At 37.0% G+C, this 26074-nt stretch overlaps 1 protein-coding gene across 3 annotated transcripts; it reads left to right on the forward strand.

The window, feature by feature from the left end:
* Nucleotides 1-46: 46 nt before the first annotated feature.
* LOC109053959 (phosphatidate phosphatase LPIN2-like) lies at nucleotides 47-25937 on the forward strand. Of its 3 annotated transcripts, XR_006162430.1 has the most exons (21): nucleotides 5796-5812; nucleotides 5921-6008; nucleotides 10315-10515; nucleotides 13459-13554; nucleotides 13744-14048; nucleotides 14128-14235; nucleotides 14410-14536; nucleotides 14988-15327; nucleotides 15612-15711; nucleotides 15835-16022; nucleotides 16229-16322; nucleotides 16434-16503; nucleotides 16612-16704; nucleotides 17277-17362; nucleotides 17762-17912; nucleotides 19212-19360; nucleotides 20344-20430; nucleotides 20543-20695; nucleotides 21389-21421; nucleotides 21542-21656; nucleotides 23447-23538. XR_006162430.1 is itself a non-coding variant. In XM_042774708.1 (20 exons), the coding sequence occupies exons 2-20, from the start codon at nucleotides 10324-10326 to the stop codon at nucleotides 23886-23888; spliced, it is 2706 nt and encodes a 901-aa protein (XP_042630642.1). In that variant the 5' UTR covers nucleotides 47-468; nucleotides 10315-10323; the 3' UTR covers nucleotides 23889-25937. The 3 variants fall into 3 exon arrangements, 2 of the variants coding, with proteins under 2 accessions (XP_042630642.1, XP_042630638.1); XM_042774708.1 differs by lacking the exons at nucleotides 5796-5812; nucleotides 5921-6008; nucleotides 21389-21421 and adding exons at nucleotides 47-468; nucleotides 23741-25937 and having other exon boundaries at nucleotides 23447-23550; XM_042774704.1 differs by lacking the exon at nucleotides 21389-21421 and adding an exon at nucleotides 23741-25937 and having other exon boundaries at nucleotides 5682-6008; nucleotides 23447-23550.
* The last annotated feature ends 137 nt before the right edge of the window (nucleotides 25938-26074 follow it).

The raw sequence follows: 26074 nt of genomic DNA on the forward strand, positions 1-26074 counted from the left end.
ACTGTGAACATAAGCTAGGACTATTTCATCAAATGCATGAATATGAGCACAGGATTAGAAAAGGAAACCGGTTATTTACTGACAAGTAACTGAACAAAACAAACTTCTAAAAGGAAGTGGTTGTGGTGCTTATCTCGCTAATTCTAGACTGCGCTCGGGGGAATTCTACTTTAGCGAGTCACGTGACGGGCCTCGTCTTTTTGAAGTGCCTCAGTCGCGTCACGTCACGGCCAACCGCAGCCGCTGCGTGTGAACCGCTGTCTGACCGGTTCGCGGTGAAGTGGCCCTCCGAAAAACTGCCCACTGTTATGATACACGAGACAACCAGGAGGGATCCGGTCGGCGCTGAGAGGTGTAAATATACACTGCCGTCAGCGGTGCTTGTTCAGAAATGAATGAATAGCATCGGCGCGAGAGAGCAGACGGCGACAAAACGTCCAATTTCTCAACAACAACAGCAGCTGAAAGGTAAACATTACACGAAACCATTTCTGAGTTAACCGTTTTGACCAAACGTACCATATAAACGTATACAATACCTATTTTAATGACACAAACATGTAGTAATTTGACAGCATAGAGATGTAAATGTCAGTTTAGCAGGTCGGCTAGCCGAGCTAACGTTAACCAGAATGCTGATGCTGTGACAGGAACGTTTCCCTAAAACCAAACATGACGTCATTATGTTTATTATTTCATATATTTATTCATTGTTTATTCATTTAGAGCTGGCTAATGCTACATTTAGCCAAAAATGTCACATGTTAAGTTGCTGTTGTGTGTATCTATTGCACTGGCCATCAGGAGTTTTGCACACTGACCATTAGTGTGTGAATGGTTGCTGTATGAAAAAGAACATTTTATTTTGTTCAAATACAGTTATTTTCGACTCCTTAATAAGAAAACTCCCAATAGTCTTCACTTCGCTTTCTGTCAAATAAACTGTTTTGCTGTAAAAACTGCTAACAATGAGGACTGTTAAGCAATAACAGGCTTATACTGTACAGTATTAGTGAGCATTAGTGCTGATAAAGACAGCTGTGCTGAAACTTGTCTGAACTTGTTTACAAAGGTGAGCGAAAGCACTTTTGATTTTAACTATTAGTGAAATGCACGTGACCGTGTTAACTTATTCTTGGGTTATATTGGGTTATCTTTTATAGCCTTCAGTTATGTAACATGACCCTTTGGAATATCTTTTTATGACACTGCTGTTACCATATATGCTTGATATGTCTCTCCTGGTTGACAATTGTCATGTTGTTTACTACTGAATGTGAAAGAATTGAAAATGAAACCTCAAGGGTGTCTGAAGATTTGAGGAACTGAATTGTATTATAGTGCATATTTTGACGTTTCAGATTTGCTTTGGCTTTGATTTAAATCTATGACTCTTTTACAGTAGGAGAGAATGCGTAAGACTGCCTTTTTCCGCTGACTTTGTTTGCCCTCTGTAACCGAACTTGAACTGAATCACCTTTTTATGTCACGCAAGTGAACGATGACTTGCTGGGCATGTTGCCTGCCTCACACCTTATGACACAGCAAATTACAAGAAATGTAAAGCAAAGTGGATGGTTGAACATAAGAGTTAGCTGCCATTTAGTAAATGCTCCATTCAAAATGACTCCCATTACATAATTTGATGGTCCCACTCAAGTAAAATAGACTAAAGTCATTTCAAGGACATTTCAAGATGTAGATGAGTTTGTTTGTTTGTATATTGGAGAAATTTAGCCTTTTTTAACTTCAATCCACTGCTTCCAGTGAAAATATGAGTCTATTCTTCTGTAATATCGCTTTCTCCAGTGAAAAAGAGAAATATGCACAGATGAAGCACTGCATTTACATGCAAAAACAGTTCTTAAATATGTCAATGGATTTTGATGTGAGCTGACAAAATGAGATGGACTTTTTCACTTGAGGAAGCATATTATTATGGGTTATGGACTTAAAGTTAAAATGCCTAAATGATGAATTTGTTTCTAACAAACACGCAGCTTTTCACTTCACAAAACATTAATTGATGGACCGGAGGCATGTGGATGACTTATGAATTATTTTGTGGTTTCATCAGCTGTTTGGACTCTCATGCTGACTGCACATTAGTGAGCAAGTGTGTAACTTTAAATATCTCCAAATCTGTTTCGATGAAGCAACCAACTCTTCCATGAGAAATTTAAGCAAATTTGGATAGAGCTGTTCCTTTAACTTACTCAGTTTCCTTGGTCACATCTTAGGACTTAACTTGCAACTTTGTGTGAGTAACACAGTACATTAATAATTTTGATATCCCCACCCACTTAGCCTCAAGTTCTTGCAGGTTTTTGCATGTTTATTGTGAAGAACTCTGTGCCTCATAATTACAGTCTAGGTCAAGAATAACAATTTGTGGCGTTTTTGTGTACAGTTATGACTGTGCAGTAGTAATGCAGCCTTTAAGGGTGATAGCCTTTGCAACTTGTTCTAATGTCATGGCAAATAACAGACATTTTGTACTACACCCACCTAATATTTTCATTATGTACAGCAGGACTGATAACATGAACCTGACAAATACACGTGCCCTCTGTAATTAGAGGCGTTCCCAGGTACACAGACCAATTTGCTTCTACACTAGGTCTTGTTTGTCAGTTAAACAGAGCAGGTGAATATACAAACCTTTGAATATCTTGGATTAGAGTACTCTGTATTATGTTTGTGTGTGTGTGTGTGTGTGTGTGTGTGTGTGTGTATTACATATTACATACATATTTGGCTATTGGTCAATTTTAGATATTCAGTTGTGGACTCTTGTTTTTAGATTTTGATGACTTGTATCATCATTACTTCATACATTTGCACAGCTGAAATTTTACTTTAATGTGTTTAATAAACATTATTATCATTTATTTTATTAGAAAATGGTTTGTTTATCCATGGTTTTTGCATTTCACATTGTGTTTTGTGTTTATTATTGTTTTTGTGGCCGATTATCGGCGCTGATATTAAGCATTTTTATTGTTATCGGCATCGGCCATTTTCAAAACCGATTTGCCGATAAAACCATTTTATTTTGAAATGCGCGATCTGGCACTGATCCAGCCACCTCAGTCAGAGCGCACCGCTCTGTGGCCTAGACTAAGCCCCGCCCATCGTCCGTCTGATTTGTTGGGAGTCACGAGCCTGGCCAATCAATACGGCTGGCGCGGCTGGAAAATGTTCTGCTCTCACACCGAAAGCACAAGGAGCTGCTTCAGTGATCATCATCACACATCAATAAGTTATCTCTCGAAGGTAAGAATGCAGTAAACGTTCCTTAAGTTGCAATAAATCACTACACTGAAGTTGCAAAACACCTAAATATAATCGATTTATGATGACAAGCCCCGTTCAGTTATTATACTGTGAATTCCCGATCAATGTCCGTCATTGCAGTGATATGCTTTAACGGATCATCACATCAGTGCTGAGATAGTGAAACTAAAACCTACTTCTCTCACCATTCGGCCAACTTAACGTTATATTGTGAATAGATTATCAACACGGAATGAATTCACTCACGTCTGCTGCGTTTTTTTTTTTTTTTTTTGTGTGTGTTGTTCACATAGCTTCACTGAACAGCGTCCGTTCCCGTTAGGGCTCTTATTCAAAATAATTGCGCATATTTGGAGAAATATTGCTTTATTCTAACATGATTGCAAAATAATTTATCATACAGATTCAGAATTACCATTATGCTATTTTGAAGAGCTGAAAGGGCATCAAGCGCGAGCTCTGACGCCCTGACGCGACGCGAGCTCCCTATTCCTGATTTAGTTATCTCCGCGGCCGCGCTCTCTTCATTTGACTAATAACCAGCAGGGTGCGATTTGCCGGGGGGGATGGGGGGGGGATTTCCCCCCTTCTGGTCTATGCATCCCTGCCTCTGCTGAATAACTTTTATACATCATGCAAACATCATAAACCCGCTCTGACGTCCAGATCTGAATCAAATGATTCGCGATACGCGATCCGATTGAAGCGCATCGAAACAGTGAATCATTTTGCGATGCAATGGTTTAACTGATTCGGAGTTTCAAAAAGCTCCGTTGTGTTCTTTGCTCGCTTTCTCGATGTAATTTGTTGTTTGAATAACCGTGGACATTAAAACATTACAATTAATAGGCCTAACGTAGGCTTACAATGTTTTTATTAAACTGAGATCATCACTAAATACAATTTCCGTCGTATTAAAAACATTTCATAAAAATTTTTCAAAAGCATCCCCCCCTCTGTTTATTTCACAAATCGCACCCTGCTAATATCCCTATGCTAATAACGTAAATTGTCAATAATCTCACATTGCACGTTTCTGGATGACGCTGTCCTGTGTATACTTCCTAGTTTGTATCGCCGTGATAAACAGTCTAAAAATAAAATAAAAAAAACACTATTACAATATGGGTTGTGTGTGATTTTAATGCAATTCTGGGTTGCAAATAAAATGCTAAATATAACACACACACACACACACACACACACACACACACATATATATATATATAGATTACATTTATTTTCCATTATTTGTTCATTTGTTGCTGTTTAAATTTGCTTTAAGTTTTACTTAGTTTACAGAATGCTGCTGATGGATGCTCCCAGCACTTTTTATGTTTGTTGTTATTATTAATATTAATGTTGTTATTATGAACAGTTCTCAGAAGTAAAGATGTGTTAAAATAATTTAAAGAGAGTCTTTGTCAGAGGCCTTTTTATTCTTAATTTTGACATTAATTTTCATTTTTACACTAGACACATATCGGTTCAAAATATCGGTTATCGGTCTCCTTGATCTGTAATAATCGGTATCGGCATCGGCCCTGAAAAGTGCATATCGGTCTATCCCTTATTATCATTTATTTTATTAGAAAATGTTTTGTTTATTTATGGTTTTTTTTTTATATTTTTTTATTGTAGACTATATATATATATATATATATATATATATATATGTATATATATATATATATATATTAGATAGATGCAGTATTTTAAATCTTATTACATTACAATAGTTATTATTTGTAATATAATCAATTTGTCCAACTCCATTTTAGATCACACTGGCAGAAACCTGTTTGTTTAATACCTAACTAATCGTTCAAATCCATTATGACACTGAGCTATATTCTCTAACCAGAGTTTTTAAAGACTAACACTGTTTATAATAATGACCTTTTAATGTTTTTTCTTATTTTTCTCAAAATGAAATGATCAATCTTTCATACTTTACATTCTAATGTTGTGATGAATAAGTTTGCTTTTAGCATATAAACCATTGATTTTATTGTAAATCACTATAAATGTATTTTTTTTACAAAATTGATACATTTATAATATTGCCCATTTAATTAATTATTTGCTGTAACATGAAAATAGTATCGTGAAATTAGACTGAGTATTGGTGTGAAATAAATTTCACTATTGTGTCTCTGTGGGCTCCTATGCCTATATAGAAATTATTTTTTGTTTTGTTGAATCATTAACTAAAGTAAGTTGAATGTTTGTTGGAATTAGCATGGAGGACGTTCCCCCTTTTTCAAGGCCCTTATCAGTGGTGAACCTCACTGGCCTCCTCGCTGGAAACAAGTCTTATCAGTTTCAGAACTGCTGACCCGTTACTCTTGCCTCATTGGTTAGAGTATATTCTCAGACCCAGTTGGTTGATTTGTTAGGTCTTCTTTAATATAACGTGATTCAGCGAAACTAAAATGCAGCTTCTGTTTTTTAAGTGCATGCGGTGTTAGAAAGGTAACAAACAGTAGTTTATGTTGATGCCCTGTCAGACCAGGTAGGTGGGCCACCTCACATAGTGTTGTTTAGGATGACACAGGTAAAGAGATTATTTCTAAAGAAGGAAAGACTAGAGGTAAACAGTGATGAAAAGACTCCATCCTAGGGCAGAACCAGAAGCCACTGGCAGCTGCACTGAGGAGGACAACAGTGAACAAGATGAGTCCTCATCCCTTAGGGCATCATGGTCCTGGGTGAGTGAGAAATGCAAATGTGACAGTTGATTGAGATCTAGGCGTAGAGTTAAGAGACCAGTTAAGCATTAGTTAAGTGCAATTATTATTAGCAGTTAACTCCATAAATAACCACACATTGTTTATTTACATGCAAAAAATTTTCATTGATTATGCCTAATGACATAACGGTGTGTTAGGTCATGTAAATGCCTTAAAACATGCTCTTCTTTTAGGTGAAGCTCATTAATAGTTTATGAAAAACAGACTGGCACACCTTTTTTTTTAAATCTAATTTTGCATTGCATGACTTGTGTTTACATTTTGAGTTTAAAACTGGGGAAAAAAATAATCTCTAATCTTGCATACAGATTTAGACAACACTAAATTGTCTAAGTGGAGGTGGAGGTTAGATTTCCAGCTGATTAATATTAGTCAAAGATATATGTTATTTCTTAGCATTACGCTGATTGCTATAGTGGCTGAAAGATTACATTCAAGTGTATTATACAAATGAAGATGTTAGAATAGTTACAGTTTAGTCAATAAAATGATTGAATAAATTGCTTGTGTTAGACCTTAATTAGACTGTCACTGAACTAAAATGTCATTATCGGGATTGGGATTCGATTTGCTAGCTTCTTATTTCTTATAAAAAGAGATTGGCATTACATAATTCAGTTCAGGGGCTTATGTGTTGTAGCAATTAAAAATTTTAAGTGACAAGTTATGCACTTAACTTATCACAGTAAGTCTTAAAGGCTAAGCTTTGCTTGATTGCGGATGTCATATGTTTGTTGTTCTGTTCAGGCTGGTTTCTAAGAATCAAACATTTAGATATATGGAGATTGCTGATATGAGTGTCGTGATGACCCATGCTCACAGTGTCCTCTATAAATTGTGCTACAAATAAGTTATGTGAGGCTGAGGTCAATTGTTCAGTTTTGCAGAATAACACTATTTTTATTATAATAATAGTATATCATTGCAGTAACCAATGTCAATTTGCAACAAGTGTTCAGTCCTCATATATACAAAAAATATTTTTTTTTAAAGAAATTAATGCATTAAAGGATGCATTAAAATGATCAAATTTGATAGTGAAAACATTTATGTTGTTACAAATAATATACATTTCAAATAAATGCTGTTCTTTTGAACTTTTTCTGTCAATCAAAAAAAAAAAAAAAATCTTGAAAATAATGTTCAGAATTTTTCACTAAAATATTAAGCAGCACTGCTGTTTTCAACATTGATAACAAGAAATGTTTCTTGTCCACCAAATCAGCATATTAGGAACATGCAGTACTAAAGTAATGGCTTCTAAAAAAAATTAGCTTTGCGATCACAGGAATACATTACATTTTAAAATATTAAAATGTATATATTTTTTAAAAAATGTAATGTGACAATATTGCTGTTTTTACTGTATTTTTGATCAAATAATGTTATAATTATTGTTATAAAATATGTTGAGCATAAGAGATAAAAAAAAAAAAAATGCTACTGACCCCAAACATTTGAATGGTGGTGTTTTTCATGAAGGTAAATTAAATATGTCTAGTACAAATTATTTTCTGCCCCATATAACCAATTTTACACACAAGGTACTGTTGCAGTATGTACAGTACAGTACAGTATGCCGCAATTTTTTACGATAACGATAATGTGCAGCATGTTATAAATTATACTTTAAATTAGGGCTGGACAATATCAATATGTATCGCGATATATTTTTTTTCAGTAAAGATGATATGATTTTTAAACACATTTCCGATATTTCGAAACGATATTTCGAAACATAACAGGTGTTTCCCATGCATTGATTTATTTTTGATGTTTGACTGATTTGATTACAGCCGTTGAAACCGCTGGTTCTGCCCTGTTTTATACAGGCTATGGTTCTACCCTGTTTTTATACAGTCTATGGTTCTACCGCTCTCACAGCGCCTCCTGCTGGCAGACAATCAGTTTGGATTTTCAATAATAAGTCTCCAGCAACATGCTTTTGTTGTTGCTCTTTTTTTCTGCTGTAACTCAGAGCACTTTTAATACTCTTTATACTGGCTAAAGCACATTTGTTTCAGTCTATAAAAATTATTAGCCTGCACTACCAGTCAAAAGTTTTTGAACAGTAAGATTATTTTTTTTTTAAGAATTCCCTTCTGCTAACCAAGCCTGCATTTATTTGATCCAAAGTACAGCAAAAACGTAAAATTCTGAAATATTTTTACTATTTAAAATAACTGCTTTCTATTTGAATATATTTTAAAATATAATTTATTCTTGTGAACAAAAAAAGCTGAATTTTCAGGATCATTACTCCAGTCTTCAGTGTCACATGATCTTCAGAAATCATTCTAATATGGCAATTTGCTGATTATCTATATTTTTAAACAGTTGAGTAAATTTTTTTCAGGATTCTTTGATGACTAGAAAGATCCAAAGATCAGCATTTATCTGAAATAAAAAGCTTTTGTAACATTATACACTATTCCATTTAAAAGCTTGGAGTCACTATGTTTTCTTTCTTTTCATTTTCTTTTTTTTTTTTGGGAATAAATTTTAGAAATGAATACTTTTATTTAGCAAGGATGCTTTAAATTGATCAAAAGTGATAAGTCATTTATAATGTTACAAAAGATTTCTATTTCAGATAAATACTGTTTTTCTGAACTGTCTATTCATCAAAGAAACCTGAAAAAAATCTGCTCGGCTGTTTTCAACATATTAATAAATGATTTTTGAGCAGCAAAACAGAATAGATTTCTGAAGGATCATGTGACTGGAGTAAATGATGGTAAAAATATAGCTTTGAAATCACAGGAATAAATTGCATTTTAAAATATTTTCAAATAGAAAAGTTATTTTATATAGTAAAAATATTTCAAAATGTTACTGTTTTTGCTGTATTTTGGATCAAATAAATGCAGGCTTGGTGAGAGAATTCTTTAAAAACATTAAAAATCTTACTGTTCAAAAACCTTTGACTGGTAGTGTATGTTATGCTATAGTTTGAAGTTAAAGATATTAATATTAATTAGGTGAGTCTGAGACGATTATTTGACAGTGATTTCACATTTCTTGTTTGTATGAAGGCTAAATACAAATAAAAGGTGAACAATAATTTATTTGTGCTGTTCTTTCTTTTTTTTTCTAAAATATTATATGGTTTTATATTCACTATTATAGGTGTCAGACTTGGCAAGTTCATTTTTTTATAAGTTTGTATGCACAGACATCTGTTGTTTGCATTCTTGGCAGTGTTTACGAGGCTTTTTTAATAGTGTTTATATAGATATCGGAATTATATCGTATCGACCGAAATTAAGAAATATATCGTGATATAAATTTCGGCCATATCATCCAGCCCTACTTTAAATGCATTTTCTGTTGTGCCAAGTGTTCTTATGCTTTTTGCATATCCCTTTTATTACTCTTCTTAAAGGCAACTGCATATTTAAATGGTTCAAAGAAAATAGTTCATATAAATAGTGACTCTTTTGCTGGAGAAAATGTAGGTTAGCTATGGATGCAAAGTCTGTTAAGACCTTTTATGGCTGCCCCTATGGTTAGAGAGAATGCTCTACTTTAGTTATTTGCTTTTTACCCCCAGGCATTTATACACGCTGTGATAGTATTTAATCTTGTGGGTTCCTTGATCTGAGCCTATTTTCACATTGTTAGACCTCATAAAGACTAAAATGAGCCAGGTTGTTAAATGAGAATTACTCATTGTCATTAGCATAATAATACATTCCAGAAATAGCGCTTCTGTGAACTTCACTAACACGGTCTGCTGGGGATTGATTTAGCATGTCGACTCATACCCCCAAGTTTAGACTTGATGTTTTTTGAATAATTTGCTAATATGGATGAAATTGATGTGTGTGTGTTTTTTTTTATATTTTTCATGCTGTTGTTTTTTTTGTTTTTTATACTTTTTATAGAGGTATTAGAGGAATTCTAGAGAATTTACAGAAATTTGTTACATTCAATGTATTCCAGGGAACATAAAAATATATATTATTTTTTGTTCATCCTGTGTCCTTGTTTATTAATTTGTTCTGTTTGCTCACCTATTTGACCATGGTTTTGGAGCACATTCAGACCACTTGTGAAACAGCATTAAGCCGTCTGCAGGTCTGCTGATAACAGTTTTAAAAAGGCAGGCAGCCAAAGAGAACTAGAAAAATTTCACTTTTACCATGAGTAAAGGGGAGATCGTGCCACATTTGCCATGTACATATATAGTATTGGGAAAGATTTGCTGTGTTTACTGATGTCTTAAGGTTAAGTTTGTTTTGCTTTGTGTTCCTCATTTTAGGTGAGCACCATGAATTACGTGGGACAGTTGGCAGGTCAGGTGCTGGTGACCATGAAGGAGCTATATAAGGGCATTAACCAGGCCACGCTCTCAGGCTGCATTGATGTGGTGGTGGTCCGGCAGAAGGACGGCACCTACCAGTGCTCCCCTTTCCATGTGCGCTTTGGAAAACTGGGTGTGCTGCGCTCCAAAGAGAAAGTGGTGAGTGTTGAAGTGCAAATAGGATGTTTGAAAAAAACAAACAAAAAAAAAAACCTTAAGTTAAACTGTGGGTGTCATCAAATAAGTTCAAAGCATATTAGGGATGTTCCAGTATGAGTATCGGTACCGAACGGTTCACGGGCAAATTCCAAATGGAAGTGTCATCCCTATCCCCTTAAAGTGGGGACTTTGGAGTGAGCAGGGCACGTGCGTGCCATTGTGTAGTCGTTAGTTTTGTAGTTGTGTAGTCCCCACTCCAAGGGGATAGGGATGATCACTTACATTTGGAATTTCCCTGTGAACACAGCTCATGCAACTGAGTTTCTGAAAACTTTTCAAAACACAGGTCTACCGATAGTGGAGTTTACCGATACCGATAGCTAGGTTGGACCACACTGGTTGATACTGATTAATCAACCGATAGTTTTAAAAATGGATACTTAACGAAAAATTAAAATAGTGCATTTATATTTTTTATAAAAAAAAGTTATTGAACATTATTTTGCACATGAATAAATTTTTTTATAATACATATTTTTTTATAAATAAAATTTAATGTGTAAAAATGTATAAGTAGATGTTGAAATTAACACACACTAACTAGATGGCCATCTTTATATATACACAAAGGCCATAGCTTTTGTTTTAAACCACATCTGAAGTGTCCCGCTCTGCAGCGTCACGTTTCAAAACTAACAGCGGTGTCAGTGATTTCCACCTCTAGAGGCCGCTCTTGTACTGTCTAAAGAAAGCAGAGCCTTCAGCCTCTCCAGCAATGGACACAACCCGGAAAAACTACTGGCATGGATTTTTGCAGATAGTTCCGGCAATCAACTATTGGTGCCGATTAATGTGCAAAACCGATACATCGGTCGACCTCTGCTGTCAGTATAACTGATCTGAGCTCTGGACAATATTTGCTTTTCTGCTTTCCAGTCTGGAATATATGACAGCATTAATCAGTGTTTCCCATTCATTAACTAGACTGTGGCGGCCCGAAGATATATTTATACTCCTCGTATAACATAAAAGTTCTTTAACGCTGTGTTTCATGCCAGTGTTTTACAAGTATCCGTCAAACAAATTATTATTATTATCTCCATTGTCTTGTACCAAAATGACTGGATGAAAGTGCAAACACAAGAACGATCAAAGAAGTTTAGCTTTAATCCACAAATATCCTCATGATTCTGCTATCTTCAAATATGCCTTCATCTGTGCATGTCTGTGATGGTTCATTTGAAAATACTCAACAATGCGTAAACAGGACTGTGCCTTTGTAGCAGCTCAATAAACATCTTTCTGTGCTGGCATGTTCGTGACTTAAGATTCCAGCAGAGGGTACTGCATGTAAACAGACCTAGTATTCTATGTGTAATAGGCTCTGTGAGCGTTGACTGAACAGGCTAAATAAATGCTTGAATGGAAAGACTGGAAAATCGTTATCTATAACCTTGTGAGAAAGGAAGTGGTATGCTCAATTCTTCTAATTTAAACAGTGTAATGTTGTTGTTGTTGTTGAGGAAATGGGCTGTAGACCTGATCAGTGAGAATTGTTTCTTTGAAATTGTGCATTCTGTTATACTCTGTGTTTATCTCCAGCAGTAAATAACAAAATTATATGCAATAAATAACATATTTGAAAGCATTCTGGTCATATTGAAGCCATTTGGATGTTTTCAATCATCTATAGTACACAGACAGAATGTGTTACAGTGTTTAGCATAAAATATTTACCAGTGCGCATGAGAAACAACAGTAGATGGGGGATGGAACAGTTCTCACTATCTACAGGATGTGTGAGAAGGTTTAGAAAAAAGTGGTCGTTATGGCAACAGGTTTCTCTGTCTAAAAAGACATAGGAAATGGAGGCAGAGGAGTGAGAGTTTTATCAAGGTTGCCTCTGTGATTGGAAGATGGTCGTAGACTCACTTCGACAACCTTTGAAAATGATTTCAAGCTCAGTTTAGCCATTTTTAATCCCAGTTTCTCACTGGAGGTTCTGTCAGAGTGTGGTGTAACACACTCGCCCACAGTACAGATAAGAGACAGTTGACCTTGCTCTCTCACCAGCATTATGAAAGAGATCTGAATTGTTAAAGTAAGCAAATTAGATTGCTGATACAAAACAGTCATTAAGAGTCAGAACAACATTCCTCCCTCTCTTCTTGCTATGCCGTGAAATGAAATCCAGATCTTTTTGTCCACAAGCACGCACGTAACAGAGCTCTCTGTTCCAGATGATTTATACCAACATTAAAATTCTGGCCCATTACTCTGCACGCATAAATCACCCAGCAACCCTGAAGCTGAGGCTCCGAGGCCCTTGGATAGACAAATTGGGTTGGTATGAGAGCAGTCCAAAGAAACAGTTGTGAGAAAACTAAAAAACACAGAACACGGGATTAAATCTGTATTTCCTTGGAGGTATAACTCAAGGGTATTGTTTCTGTGGATGTCATCTGAGACTCAAACAGCTCAATATCAGGCTGCTGTTGTGCCGGGTTGTGGTATCAGGTGTGTGATGCGATCCTCATTGTGGGTCAGCTGGCTGCAGTGCTTTCAGAGCGACACAAATTCACTAATTATGTTTGGTGTTTAGACCCCCCTCCAAGGTTATTGTGTCTCCTGTGAACAAATGATTAAAACCACATCAGTGGACAGGAGAGTAAACCTGCTTTTTGTCTGAGTTTGGGTGAGCACTGGTGGCAGGGTGAAAAGTTATGAGTTCAGAAGGAAATCGCAGAGTAAATGTCAACAGATATTGGCTTTTTAAGGTCATCTAACACATGCCGTACATAGATCTTTTTTTAATAAAATAAAAAGGGACAGGATCTTACAGCAAGTTATGGAGTGTAACTTTATTGAAAGTTTGAAGCTACATCTGTTGGTGGCTTCTATATTAAGGATGTGTTTTAAAATAATCCACTGCAACTCTTTCAGATTGACATAGAGATCAACGGGGAGCCTGTGGATCTCCATATGAAGCTGGGAGATAATGGAGAAGCCTTCTTTGTGCAGGAAACTGAGGAACAAAATGTAAGTGTCCTCTAGTTCACATAAAAGATAGCTGCATGTACAGTAGTGTCGCTCACATTACTAGCTGCACCAAACATCATCATATTTCTGTATGAAAATGCCATTTTGTTTGAAAAACATTTGCATGGCAAATACAGCCAATCTGCCATTTTTTTGTCTTTGTCTTAACTTATTTTTATTTTTTTGTAGGAGATCGTACCAGCTCACCTGGCTACCTCCCCCATCCCCACTGAGAGTCACTTATTTTGGATCACAGGAGATCACAGGCCAAGTCAAAACCTGGGTGATGATCCACTGGACCCGGAGGATCCTCCTGATCCCCCTGTTGCCAGCACAGGGGCAGCCAAGAAGAAAAAGAAACGGAGAAAGAAGCATAAAGGCGACCCACGCAGAGAGGAGCTAACCCCTCCTGCTGTCATCAGCTCGACCCCTTCAACAGAAGACATATTTGAGATGGACCTGAGTTCTGATGAGGATGCTGCTTCTAACACCAGGTACCAACGGATGCTTGCACATTGGACATACTCATATCTGATGAAGTGGACATGTGATTAAGGAAAATCTTTCTTTCAGATCATCTTCAATCAGTACAGTTCGAGAAATTGAACCCAAGTTACCAACAGTTCGTCATTCTTTGGACAACTACCCATACTCTGACGGAGACTGGTCTCCATCAGATAGGTTTGGATCTGCTTGATTCTCACAGACACACTTCAGAATATGTTTTTGATAATTATCACGTTGGAGGACTTCCAAAAAAATGTGTTAAGATTTGAAGACTCTGTTCTTTTTGATTTTCACTTTCATTTTTTATCAGTTCATGTGAGTTTCTGTTTCTTACTGTATTTTGAGCAGTCATGCCATGTCAGAGGCCTGTTCTCCCAAGAGTGACTCTGAACTGGTCGTTCGGCCCTCAGAGAGCCTACTCAAAATGGAGTCACACATGCAGTGGACATGGGGAGAGTTTCCAGAATCTACCAGGGTAATGTCTGAAACTTTTTTTTTTTTTGTGAAATTCATGTAATTTATTTTTATCTATTCCATTCACAGATTGCCTTGCCTTGGAATCTGAATGTTTATCCTTCATGATTTACATTTACATTTATTCATTTAGCAGCCACTTTTGTCCCAAGTGACTTACAAGATCATAAAAGTGCAATAAACAAAAGAAGTGCTAGTAATGCAAAGTTTCAAACATTGTTGAAAGATTTTCATCATGTTTATAATGTGTTTGTTTAATAAAGGAACACATTTTATTATGTTTAAATCCATTCTGCATTGTTTCCCTCAAAATCAGCCCAGAAAACCTTTTTAAAACCTGTAGATTCTGCCTGGGCCTAGTAATAAGTGAATATAGAATGCAAAATGACTTTGAGTTAACAGGTATGATTAAAGTTCAGCTCATCGCCAATCATCAAAAATGTAATTCCCAGGTGTCTAAGAAGGAAAAGGTGGAGCTGCCGAAGACTGTGACCATAACCCCTTCAGAGAATACTCACTTCAGAGTAATCCTGAGCTCAGAGGCCATGGAGACAGATGAAAGAGAACTGGCCTCAGGGACTTCTGGCTGTACCATAGTCAAGCCTGAACCCCGTACCCCTGTGACCCCCAAAACTCCCACTGAGTCCGACTCGGAGACGGTGCCTAGTGGAGTGTTGACCTCCACTCCTTCTAACAGCCTTCCTGCTGCTCCAGCTGCTGCCTCTGCTGCTCAAATGGGTGATGACTTGGGAGATGTAGGCCCCAAGACTGACTCGCCGTCCAAAAAGAAAGGTGGGCATGTTAAGCACCACATTCTAGGAAATTCTGTCTTGTAGCTGGTTTGATTGATTGGCATGCTATGCCAGAGCCTATTATCTTTATTCCCACTTGAAATAAAGTTGTGGTTGATTCATGTTTAACAAGGTTATATCAATGTTTTCTAGAAATAAAATTCATGCACCTAAATTAATTTAGTGCTATCAAAGTAAAGCACCTCAGTGCGGAGATATTGTTGAAGAACCTTAGAGATTGCTGTTCTGGTATGATTACGGTTTGCTCACTGTAAATTTGTTCAGGCGTGCCAAAAAGGAGTCAGCACCAGGGTCCAGAGGACATCTACCTGGATGACCTGAATGTGCTGGAGCCTGATGTTGCTGCTCGCTACTTTCCTAAGAGGTAGAAAAAGAAACGCACATCTGAACTATATTGCTTTTAAGATTAGATTAAAGCACTTGGAAAGCAGTTCATAACAAGTTTATCATGCATCAGGTGACCTTGATGTGTTATGTGTATTTGCAGTGATTCAGACTCAGGCTCCAAGCACTGGATGGATTCTGGGATGCGCTCAGGCTCTCAGTCCCCGCAGTCTGTGGGCAGTGCTGCGGCCGACAGTGGCACTGAGTGCATGTCTGACTCTGCCAGTGATCTCCCTGACGTCACTCTGTCTCTGTGTGGAGGACTCGGTGAGAACGGAGAGATTTCCAAAGGTATGTGAATCTTTCTGATGTGTTAATTTCTTTATTATGGTGTGGAAATCAAAGCTGTAGATGTGGAAACAAGAAACTGTGGTTAGGATGTGGTTAATTCTGTCCATTATAATACATTCATGGATTGAGTATATGCTTTAATTTAAAGAGATATGCAAATGTGAATAATACAATTGATTTGAATTTCTCTTTCTGCTTGTTTCTAGAAAAATTTATGGAGCATATCATCACGTATCATGAATTTGCAGAGAATCTAGCTATCATAGACAATCCAAATTTAGTTGTTAAAATAGGAAACAGGTGGGTTTCAATATTTAAATAAAACAAATATATTCTAAATATAATTGTTTAAAGTTGACAAAATGCTAAGATTATTAAATAAAGTGCCTTTTTTTGTTGTTGTTATTTTAGGTATTACAATTGGACATTGGCTGCCCCTTTGATCCTAAGTTTGCAAGCATTTCAGAAGAATTTACCCAAGGTATTTTGTTCTCCCTAATAGGATGTTTTTACTTCATATTTTAAGTCATTTAAAGTTTGTTTTGCAGTGCTGTGGTGTGCTCTAATAGGTCGGTTCTGTTCTGTTCAGGCTACAGAGGAAGCTTGGGTGAAAGAGAGGATGCCAAAGAAATCAGGCCGCTGGTGGTTCTGGAGAAAGAGAGCGGACAGCACTATTAAACAGGTAAGACCAGAGTGGTGTGACCTTCAGATTTCTATAACACTCTGCAAAGACAAATTTCTCTATTGAGCTGTTATCAGGGAGTAGGAACAAAACCTTTAAGCGGTTATTGTTTTTTTTAATCCCACTGCATTCCAGTACATGTCTGTAGACTTCTATGGGCAGATCTGATTACACAAGCATCAACATTCACGTAATTGCCTGAACAAGAGGACGAGGCAAGTCTTTGTTGTAAAGAAAATGAAACACGCTGCCTCTGAAGTTCGTTCTTCTCTCTAGAGCTTCTGCCTTCATTCAGACATCATACATCAGGCTCCTTCGCTGCCCTCATCTGGCGCGTCTGTAATTAGCACCACTCTGCGGTGTGGAATTTTACAGCCTAGAAATAGGCCAGGCAGCTCATCAGACTTTTTAGTAATAGCCTGACAGCATGTGAGGATGATAGGGTCATGTAGTCAGTCACAACACATTTGAGAGCAACAAAATCAAATGATAACGTGTGCACAAATTTTTTGTTACAATTTATAGATATGTATGATCTGATGTACTAATGTTTTTTTTGTTTTGTTATACAGTCAGAAAGCACTGGAAAGCTGGAGATAAAGCAGTCCCAAATGGAGGAAGGCAGCTTGTCTTTGTCAATGGAAAGTCATGCCCGCAAGTGAGTCAGAACCCCTGACAGAAAAGCAGATGCAGCATAAATTCCTGCCTGTCACTTTTGAAAGATGTGTGGATAATAATCACACTCTGGTTGTTATCCTTGAATGAAACTAATAAACTGCAACCAAGTGTTATAGATGGGAGCATAAACTAGGTATGTCTGCTGGCTTGGTTATAAAAAAAAATGAGTAAAAGATACAAGCATCAGTTTTACCCTTGACCATTCCTCTGATCACTGACTACAGCTTTTTTCTACTGTTATAGTAGAAGAAGTGAATCAGGGCGATCCAGCCTACTTTCTGTTTTGTCTCATTCTCTGTGGTGCTGTTGTAGTCTAAATTAGGAATCTGGATGTGGTTGCAAATTTAGTTCACTGATTCCCTGTTTGCTCTGAATGCAGAGTGGACACCAGGGACTCGTCCAGCGATGAGGAGGGGAAGGAGGTGAGTGCTGCCGCATCATCAATGGAGCGCAAGGTCCAGTCTGAGCCCCACAGCCACACGACCACTCATGCCTACCGCAAGTCCCTGCGTCTCTCCTCCGACCAGATTGTGAGTCTACCATTTGTTAGGAGTCAGAAATATTTAGTTCTGTAAACATTCTCTATGCTAATCCACACAGTGACTATTATTTACATAAGCAGCTCCAACACTTGCTCAATGGTTGTGACTGAAAGATCCAGAGCTCTGTTGCCTGTAGTGCAACAGCTTTGTAAAAGGCTTTTTTTTTTTAAGCTGTCCCTCAAGCTTCCTCCAGGAAATTATGTAAAAGCTCTGTGACTCATTCTGAAGGGGTAGTGTCTTGCAGTTGATTTGCACTAGACTGCCCCCTATTGGCAGCTTCAGATGCAGTTGTGCAACAAAAAATCTTCCACTTAAAAAAGCTTACGTCTTTTAATAAATTCATGACTTTATAGAAATTTAAGATTTTTGTCGTGTAGATGAACTGATTGCATTGTATAAATTACAATTTTAATCTCACTAATCATTTAATTATTTAATTATTAAAGCTGATGTTTTTTTTTTAATGCATTTATGATGCAGGATTCAGCAGCCAAGTGTGTAATGCAAAGGATTACAAATCAATTAGTCAATTAATATTAGTTAACTATACAGATATTAGCCCCTTTCACCTATTTTTTTGGTGAAGCAACACGGTTCCAACTTTTTACAGGTAAGATACTATTCACACATCACTACTAAAATGCAGGTAAACTCTGTTACATCAGTCAACTGAAAAAAGCTGCATCATTTTCTTCATACTCCTTGATTAGGAGGATCTGTCCAATCTGAAGGTTTTTAAACTTCTGAGTTACAGGAATAAGTGCAATAGTAACTGTAGAGCTGTGGCACTGATGAATAGAAAACAAGGCAGGATCTCGGGCACGAAATGTGGCGCAATGGTCAGTGCGTGTCTAGCGCATGAAACAGAAAAACAAAAGTAGCAAACAGTTACAACAGAGCTTTATGATTTGCCCAAAGCAGACTTCTTATGTAAGTGTGTTTTCCTCGTAAATGCTCATGCTGATAATCCTGTTCTTTGCTCACACATAGCATGATACCGGTAATTTCTGGTAATGTAACAAGTTCTCATAGCAGAAAATTACCAGAACTGATTTATTGGTATTTGTGAAAAGGTCCTGTTCACACATGATCTCTTAAGGGTAATTTGCCAGTAAAGACTGTGTTAAAGGGGTTGTTGTCTCAGATTTTTCCACCATCCTCCAATTATAACTCATAAGTTTCTGCAGTTGATACAATACTGATAAAATCAAAATAATACAGATAAAGTTACAATTAATGTTATGTAGTGGTCAAGAGATGTATTTATTAGATGGTATTGACTTACAGGCTAGTCTGAAACTGAAGGAAGGACCCAACGACGTGACCTTCAGCATTACGACGCAGTACCAGGGCACATGCCGTTGTGAAGGCACCATCTACCTTTGGAACTGGGATGACAAAGTCATCATCTCAGACATCGATGGAACCATCACCAAGTATGTATTTCACAGCCACATATCATGTGTTTCCTTTTAATGAAAATCCTGTGCTGGGTTGTTTATGTGCGAAATCCACCTTTGTTCTTCATTTTAATAGTTTACTGTAGTCTTTAAGAGGGTAAAAAGGCTTAGGTGTGCATAAATATTTCCATTAGTTACTGCAAAAGGACTCACTCACTGCCAGGTTTTTTACTGCTGGAACTGAAAGAGGTTTATAGATCAGGGCAGAGTCTGCTTCATCAAAACAAGCACTCTCTGAGTATGTGGCAAATAATGAACCACTAATAAAGATCTCGCATCGCATCCCTCTCCACTAATGCTTAAAATGATGAAGACAATGCAACATTTAACAGACAATGTCTCCCTGAGTTTTACTGGCTGTTTGATGGAGTTCACAGCTCCAATATTAGTGCGATACCGTTTCACTATCTTTGGTTTTTAATTACTGCAAGCCAGCTGTAATATCAATGCGTCTATGCAAACGAATGCTCTCCGCCTCCAGACTCGTGCCCTCAGTGGCTGGTGGGTGGCAAACATCAAACAGGCAGATTGACTGCCGCTTATTATTTCTCTGATCCGCTTGCCTGACATATCTCTCTGAGGCTGTGAAGCAGGGTGGCTGACTGTGGGGTGCGCCTAGACCAGGGCTGGACTAGGAGGAGGATGTCACCATAATGAGCCAATTTAAATCTTGCTCTCTCATAATGCCACTCAGAAAGAGCCGGAGATAAAACGCTAAAGCAGGGAGAGGATCCTCATTAATAGATGACACAGAGTTTTGCCCAAGCTGAGAAAAAAATCTCTCTCCTTCACAAGTCTATTAGTTCTAAGAATAAAAAGAATGTTAGAAGCTATATTTAGGAACCTATTTGAATGAGACTTGGACTTCGTTCCAAGTAGAACAAATATGCACTAGAGGATTTTGCGCCTTTCGTTTTCTAGTACATGCTATGTTCACTCCTATGTTTATGTGCTTTCAGATCAGATGTGTTCGGGCAGATTTTGCCTCAGTTTGGGAAGGACTGGACGCATCAGGGTATTGCTAAACTTTACCACTCTGTGGCTGAGTGAGTTTGCATTCTTAATCTTCCACCTTCTTAAAGATGTGTTTTCTTCAATAAAAGGGCACAAGCAGGCTTTAAACGATGTTTTGATGAAAGGAGATAAATTTTTTTCCAGAAATGGATATAAATTTCTGTACTGCTCAGCAAGGGCAATTGGCATGGCAGACATGACGCGAGGATATCTGCAATGGGTAAATGACAGAGGCATTATCCTGCCCTGTGGACCACTCATGCTTTCTCCCAGTAGCCTCTTCTCTGCATTTCACAGGTATTATATAAACGTCATTTTTTATATAAGAGGTAGTTCACCCGAAAATAATTCTGTCACCATATACTCATTTGTGTCATTTCAAAACTGTATTTCTTTCTTCTGTGGAACACCAAAGAAAATATTTTGAGAAATGTATTAAAGCAATAAGCCCCAAGAAATCATGGTTTACAGTGTAAAGCTCATCAAATCAACTCAGAAAAATTAGTTGATTTAATTTACTCAAAATGTTTTCCGTGGTTTACAGTGAATTTATAACAGCTAACAGGGTTTGTGTCATGCCTAACAACGCCCCTTAGCTGTTATAAATTCACTGTAAACTACGGCTTCACAGGGCTTATTGCTTTTATAAAATTGTTATTCCATATACATAGTAAGGTTTCACAAAATAAAACGGAGCAAATAAAGTGTAATGATATAAATAAAAACAGTATTCTTCCACCAAACATTGTAGTTCCTCAGAAACAGTTGTGGTTCCACCAGAGTGGTTGCCGAGCAACACACAGAAGTAAATAAAGGTGTATGTTTGTAGTGTAATTTACAACAGCTTTGAATGCGGCTCAACCAATCAGAATCAAGGACCGGAACTATCCGTTTTTATAAATATGTTTTGTCCATACAATAGAAGTCAGTGATAACCAAAACTGTCTGGTTACCAACATTCTCCAAAATATCTTCAATTGTGTTCCGCAGAAGTAAGTCAGTCATACAAATTTGGACATGAAGGTAAGTAAATGATGATTCAACATAAGTTGATTTAATGATTAAATCCCAATAATGCCGAATACATATAATAGTACCAAGTGGTTGATTTAATTTACTCAAAATGTTTTCTTTGTCTGAAAGGGAGGTGATTGAGAAGAAGCCAGAGGTCTTCAAAATTGAATGCCTTACTGACATTAAGAATCTTTTCCTGCCCAACAAACATCCCTTTTATGCCGCATTTGGAAACCGACCAAATGTGAGTTGGACTTTCTTTTCAATGAACACTGACCTCAGCAGCAGACTTGAAAGTTCAGCGTGAAGATTCATGTTTGAGGCTTAGAACTTAAAGCGCTGTCCCCGTGATAGTCCCTCGATGACACATCATACAGGCAGGAGTACTGTTGCCACTAGCAGCACCATCATCTCTCTTTCGTTTCACTATGTTTGAAAACTCTGTATGAAAGAGCTTCTGTGCTGCTATTGGTCAACGTCACCAATGTGATGGAATTTCTTTGTGACTTAGTTTTATAATTAGTGTTTTTTTTATTGTTTATTTTTTTAGTTATGTTTAAGTATATTTTTAGTTTTTTTTTATGTAGCAAGTATACAAATATCTGTGTTCTAGTAGTATACTTGTAAGTGTACTGTTTCAATACTCCTTGGGACTAAATTGGCCAACTTTCTAGTATATAAAAGTATACTTTAAGTATAACAGTAGAAAACTTTGAGTACACAACTAGTTTACCTCTATGTTTGTAGTTTGTACTGCAACTATACTAAAAGTGAACTTATAGGTATACTGATAGTTTACTAATTAAATACTTTGTACACTTTGAAGTATAGGCTCAGTAAACTAATACTTTAGTAGTTTTATACTGCAATTATACTCATGAGTTTTCTTTAAGTGAACTTTACATCATACTTTAAGTATACTATGTCCATATTTAGGTTTTAATTTGTATATATTTTGTTATATGAATATCTGAACATCCAAAGAAAGAACAGGGTATCTGCTTGTTAACAAAAACATTTTATTCTAGCTTCATGCATTCTTTTTTAAAACACATTCATTTAGGTAAGTTTCATAAAAAATAAAGAAATAACATTTTGAACAAAAAGCTGAAAAAAGACTGAATTGGAATCAGAATGATAATCAAAACGTAGATGGAGTCGATCAACACCTCAAAGCTTGACTGTAATTATTACCTCTTCATCGGTCGACATTTTATTCCGTAACGTTACAGTTTTAAAGCTGTTTCATGTCAGATGATCGAGTTAGATTACATGTGTTAGTATCTGTTGCTTATTTTTCTTCTTCACTTGTGTTTTTTTGGAAATTCTGTACAGAAGATGTGTACTAGCGCCCTCTACCATATAACAATGAAAACACGGATTCTAGGAGCACAAGTATAGCTCAAATATATTTAGACTTTTTGTAAGTATAAGTCAAGTATACTTAAATGTCATTACATAAAAAGTAAACTAAAAGCATACTTTCCTATTTTTAGTTTAAAAGAAGTATACTAATAGCACGCTTGAATAATCTTCTTTTTCGTAAGGGTTGTCATGGACGACGAAAAAAAAAATAAACATACTAGACTTTCTGTCTTGACGTCGTGGAGCATCGCAGACGCGGAATCGATTATCGTCCACTATGACACACTACACAAGCTGAAATGATGGAATCTTGCGTCCCGACGCCCATTGTCATTTACGAATCCCAACGACACCCTAGGTCAATCAAATCGTGGCAAAATTGGGCTAAAATCGTGTCGTCTGAACCGGGCAAAAGGCTACATGCACAGTCTCAGACTGCATGATCAGCTGCTACGAACCAGCCTGCTGATAGTTTCCAGCTGAATAAATTATATTGTTTCGGTGAAGTAAGACATTTGATGTTTATACAGGCACGGATGCATCTATTTCATCATAAAACCGTTGCTAATGTCAGGAACTAACATAGAATTATATTTTTGTTTGTGGACTCCAGGCACAAGTTGTCCTCAGTTGAAGCCTGGAATCTGATCTTGTGACTGTCTCTTCTAGGACGCCTTTGCCTACAAGGAGGTTGGAGTGCCACTCTGCAGAATCTTTACGGTTAACCCCAAAGGAGAGCTCATACAGGAGCAAACCAAGGGCAACAAGTCCTCGTAAGTGGGCACATTGATCTGCAGCATAACACACATCTCTGAAGTCAACTTTAGCTGTCAAAGATTGTGTTGATTCAAAGTGTGGAGAGCTGATTCTTGAACTTTGTTCAAGGTCTTCTTGAGAGTTGAAGGACGGTTTTTTGTCTGTTTTCGATTTGCTGTTTTACACTCTTTCTCTGTTTGTGTGTAGGTACAGTAGATTGAGTGAGCTGGTGGATCATGTCTTTCCCTTGCTGAGTAAAGAACAAAGTTCAGCTTTCAGTTTCCCAGAGTTCAGTACATTCTGTTTCTGGCGTCAGCCTATCCCTGAGATCTGTCTGGAGGATCTGCTATTATAAACCATCCCAGAAGGGCCATCTATTACACGGTCACAGTCATCTCTGCCATCAGGACCACTTAGGCGGTACCTTTCCACATCTCACATCTCTGCTTAAAGACAAGTAAAGTGGCCGTCCTATCCCACCTAGGAAATATGAACTGCACAAAAGCACCTCTAAGCTGAACCAGTTTGAGAGACAACAGTGTCACATTAATTACACGTAGGCAGAACTTCCACAAACTGAAACACCTGGTGCTGCTCTGTAACAATATTTCTAATCTGTATCATTTTGATTAGCTGCTATGAGTTCGGCTGCTTCAGCTCTGAAGGAATTTAATTGCTAATGGGCTAATGTTTACAGTATTAGTTAGACTACCAATGGCCTGTTGGTCAGCGGAATGAATTGTAGCTTGCAGCTGTTTGTTTGGGTATGTGTATGGTTAAAGGTGGCATACAAATATGCTCATAATCGTAAGTAATTAACAAAGATATTCTTTACAACCACTAATTTACATTTTTAGAGCATAGATTATTTATATACAAAGGCATTAGTTAGAAATAACTAATTAACATGCACTGCCTCTAAATGTGGTGACGGTATGACAGTTTGAATATGCATTTCCAGATGGTGCGAAATGAGCTGAATCTCATAGAAACTGGAAAGTATGCACAGAATGAGCCGTGCCACATGAGGACACAGCTCATCATTTACAGTTCAGCAGATTTAGTTCGCACAACCCCGTATAGTCGACTGGATTTGTATGAAAAGTACACCAAGGAGTTCATCATAATTGGGCTTTCTTGTTATTTTCCAACTGTTGACATTTTCATCGTCTGGTTGCTGCAGAACGCCTTACCGATCGCACTTTTTCAGCTGCAGCTAAGAAAGAAAAAATATCAGATGGTCTTGCACTTAACTCACGACAGAAATGCAATAACGTTTGAAGCTCTTCAGCAGCTTTTTGTGCACTATACGAGGATTTAAGCGCTTTTAGATCCCTTATGTAAACCTCAGCAAGAGATCTGGATTAAGTTAAGAAGAGTGTAGTATATATTTGCTTTTAAAATGAAGACGTTATACTTTAAGTAGGCTGCGGCCTATGAGAGAGTATCAAATGGTCTTTAACGTTTTGTTCTTTTCCACTAACCAGGCCTTTGCATGCTTAGTTTGAAAAAGAAATAGGAACATTTATGTTTTACACATGCATTGATGCTTTCTCTTGGGTTAGACGGTTTGAAGGGTCTTGACTATTTCACTATTAGTGGATGATCTTGAACAGCAGAAAGCTGAATTTCTTTATTATTTGAAAATATTGAAGCTGACGTGCAAGTGAAGGATGAAAGAAATCAGATCGTTCCACTTGATCACCATCGACTGAAGTAACGTGCCCTCTTTTCTACTAGCTGATCACTATTGTCTTGTCCCCTACCTTTGGGCTTTGGTCAAGTTGCTTTAGAATCTTGTAAAGGTAAGTTTTAGAGCACTGTGTGCTGGATGTTAAAATAGATGTACAGAATTAGAGTACAATTAAATCATTTCTTTCAGTCAAATCGTTTAGGGAAAAATTGGGGCATTTCATGGTTCAGTTGACTGTTGTGGTTTAATATATATATATATATGTGTGTGTGTGTTGCGCTTTGTGTCTGAAGTTATGTTTGGAAGTGAAATCTGTTAATTGTTAACAAAGGAATCCCATTCTTTCTGTGAAAGTAATACCTCTTGTGTGGGATGAACACACTCATCTTGTATGAAACTAACATTAATGGTAAAAAGACACACACACAAAAAAAAATGTTGACAAAAAACCCCTCTATCGTTTTTGTTGAAACTGCTGTTGTAAGTGCTGAATATGTTTTGTCATTCCTCTTGATCTTTGATGCCTTTTGTTTTACTTGCTTTTGTTTGTAGTTGTATTTGAGTGGGATGGTGCATTTCTTGGCTTTGCTTTATAGGTTCACATTGCGTTTGACCAGCATAAAAACCTTTAAATGGAAAATGATACTATAAATTTACAAAAATTATGGTTTGGACAATGTTTATGAATCTATTAAAGATGTATTTAATACAGCTGTGTGGACTATTTATAGCACTGAGAAGTTGTGCTGATATGTCACAATCATATGTAAATTGAATTGCTTTGCTTAAGAAGAAAAGTCTTCAGGGTGTGTTTAGTGTAAGTTTAATATGTGGCACAAAAAAAATTG

The sequence above is a fragment of the Cyprinus carpio genome, chromosome A2, assembly GCF_018340385.1.
Source record: "Cyprinus carpio isolate SPL01 chromosome A2, ASM1834038v1, whole genome shotgun sequence".
Classification (NCBI taxonomy): domain Eukaryota; kingdom Metazoa; phylum Chordata; class Actinopteri; order Cypriniformes; family Cyprinidae; genus Cyprinus; species Cyprinus carpio.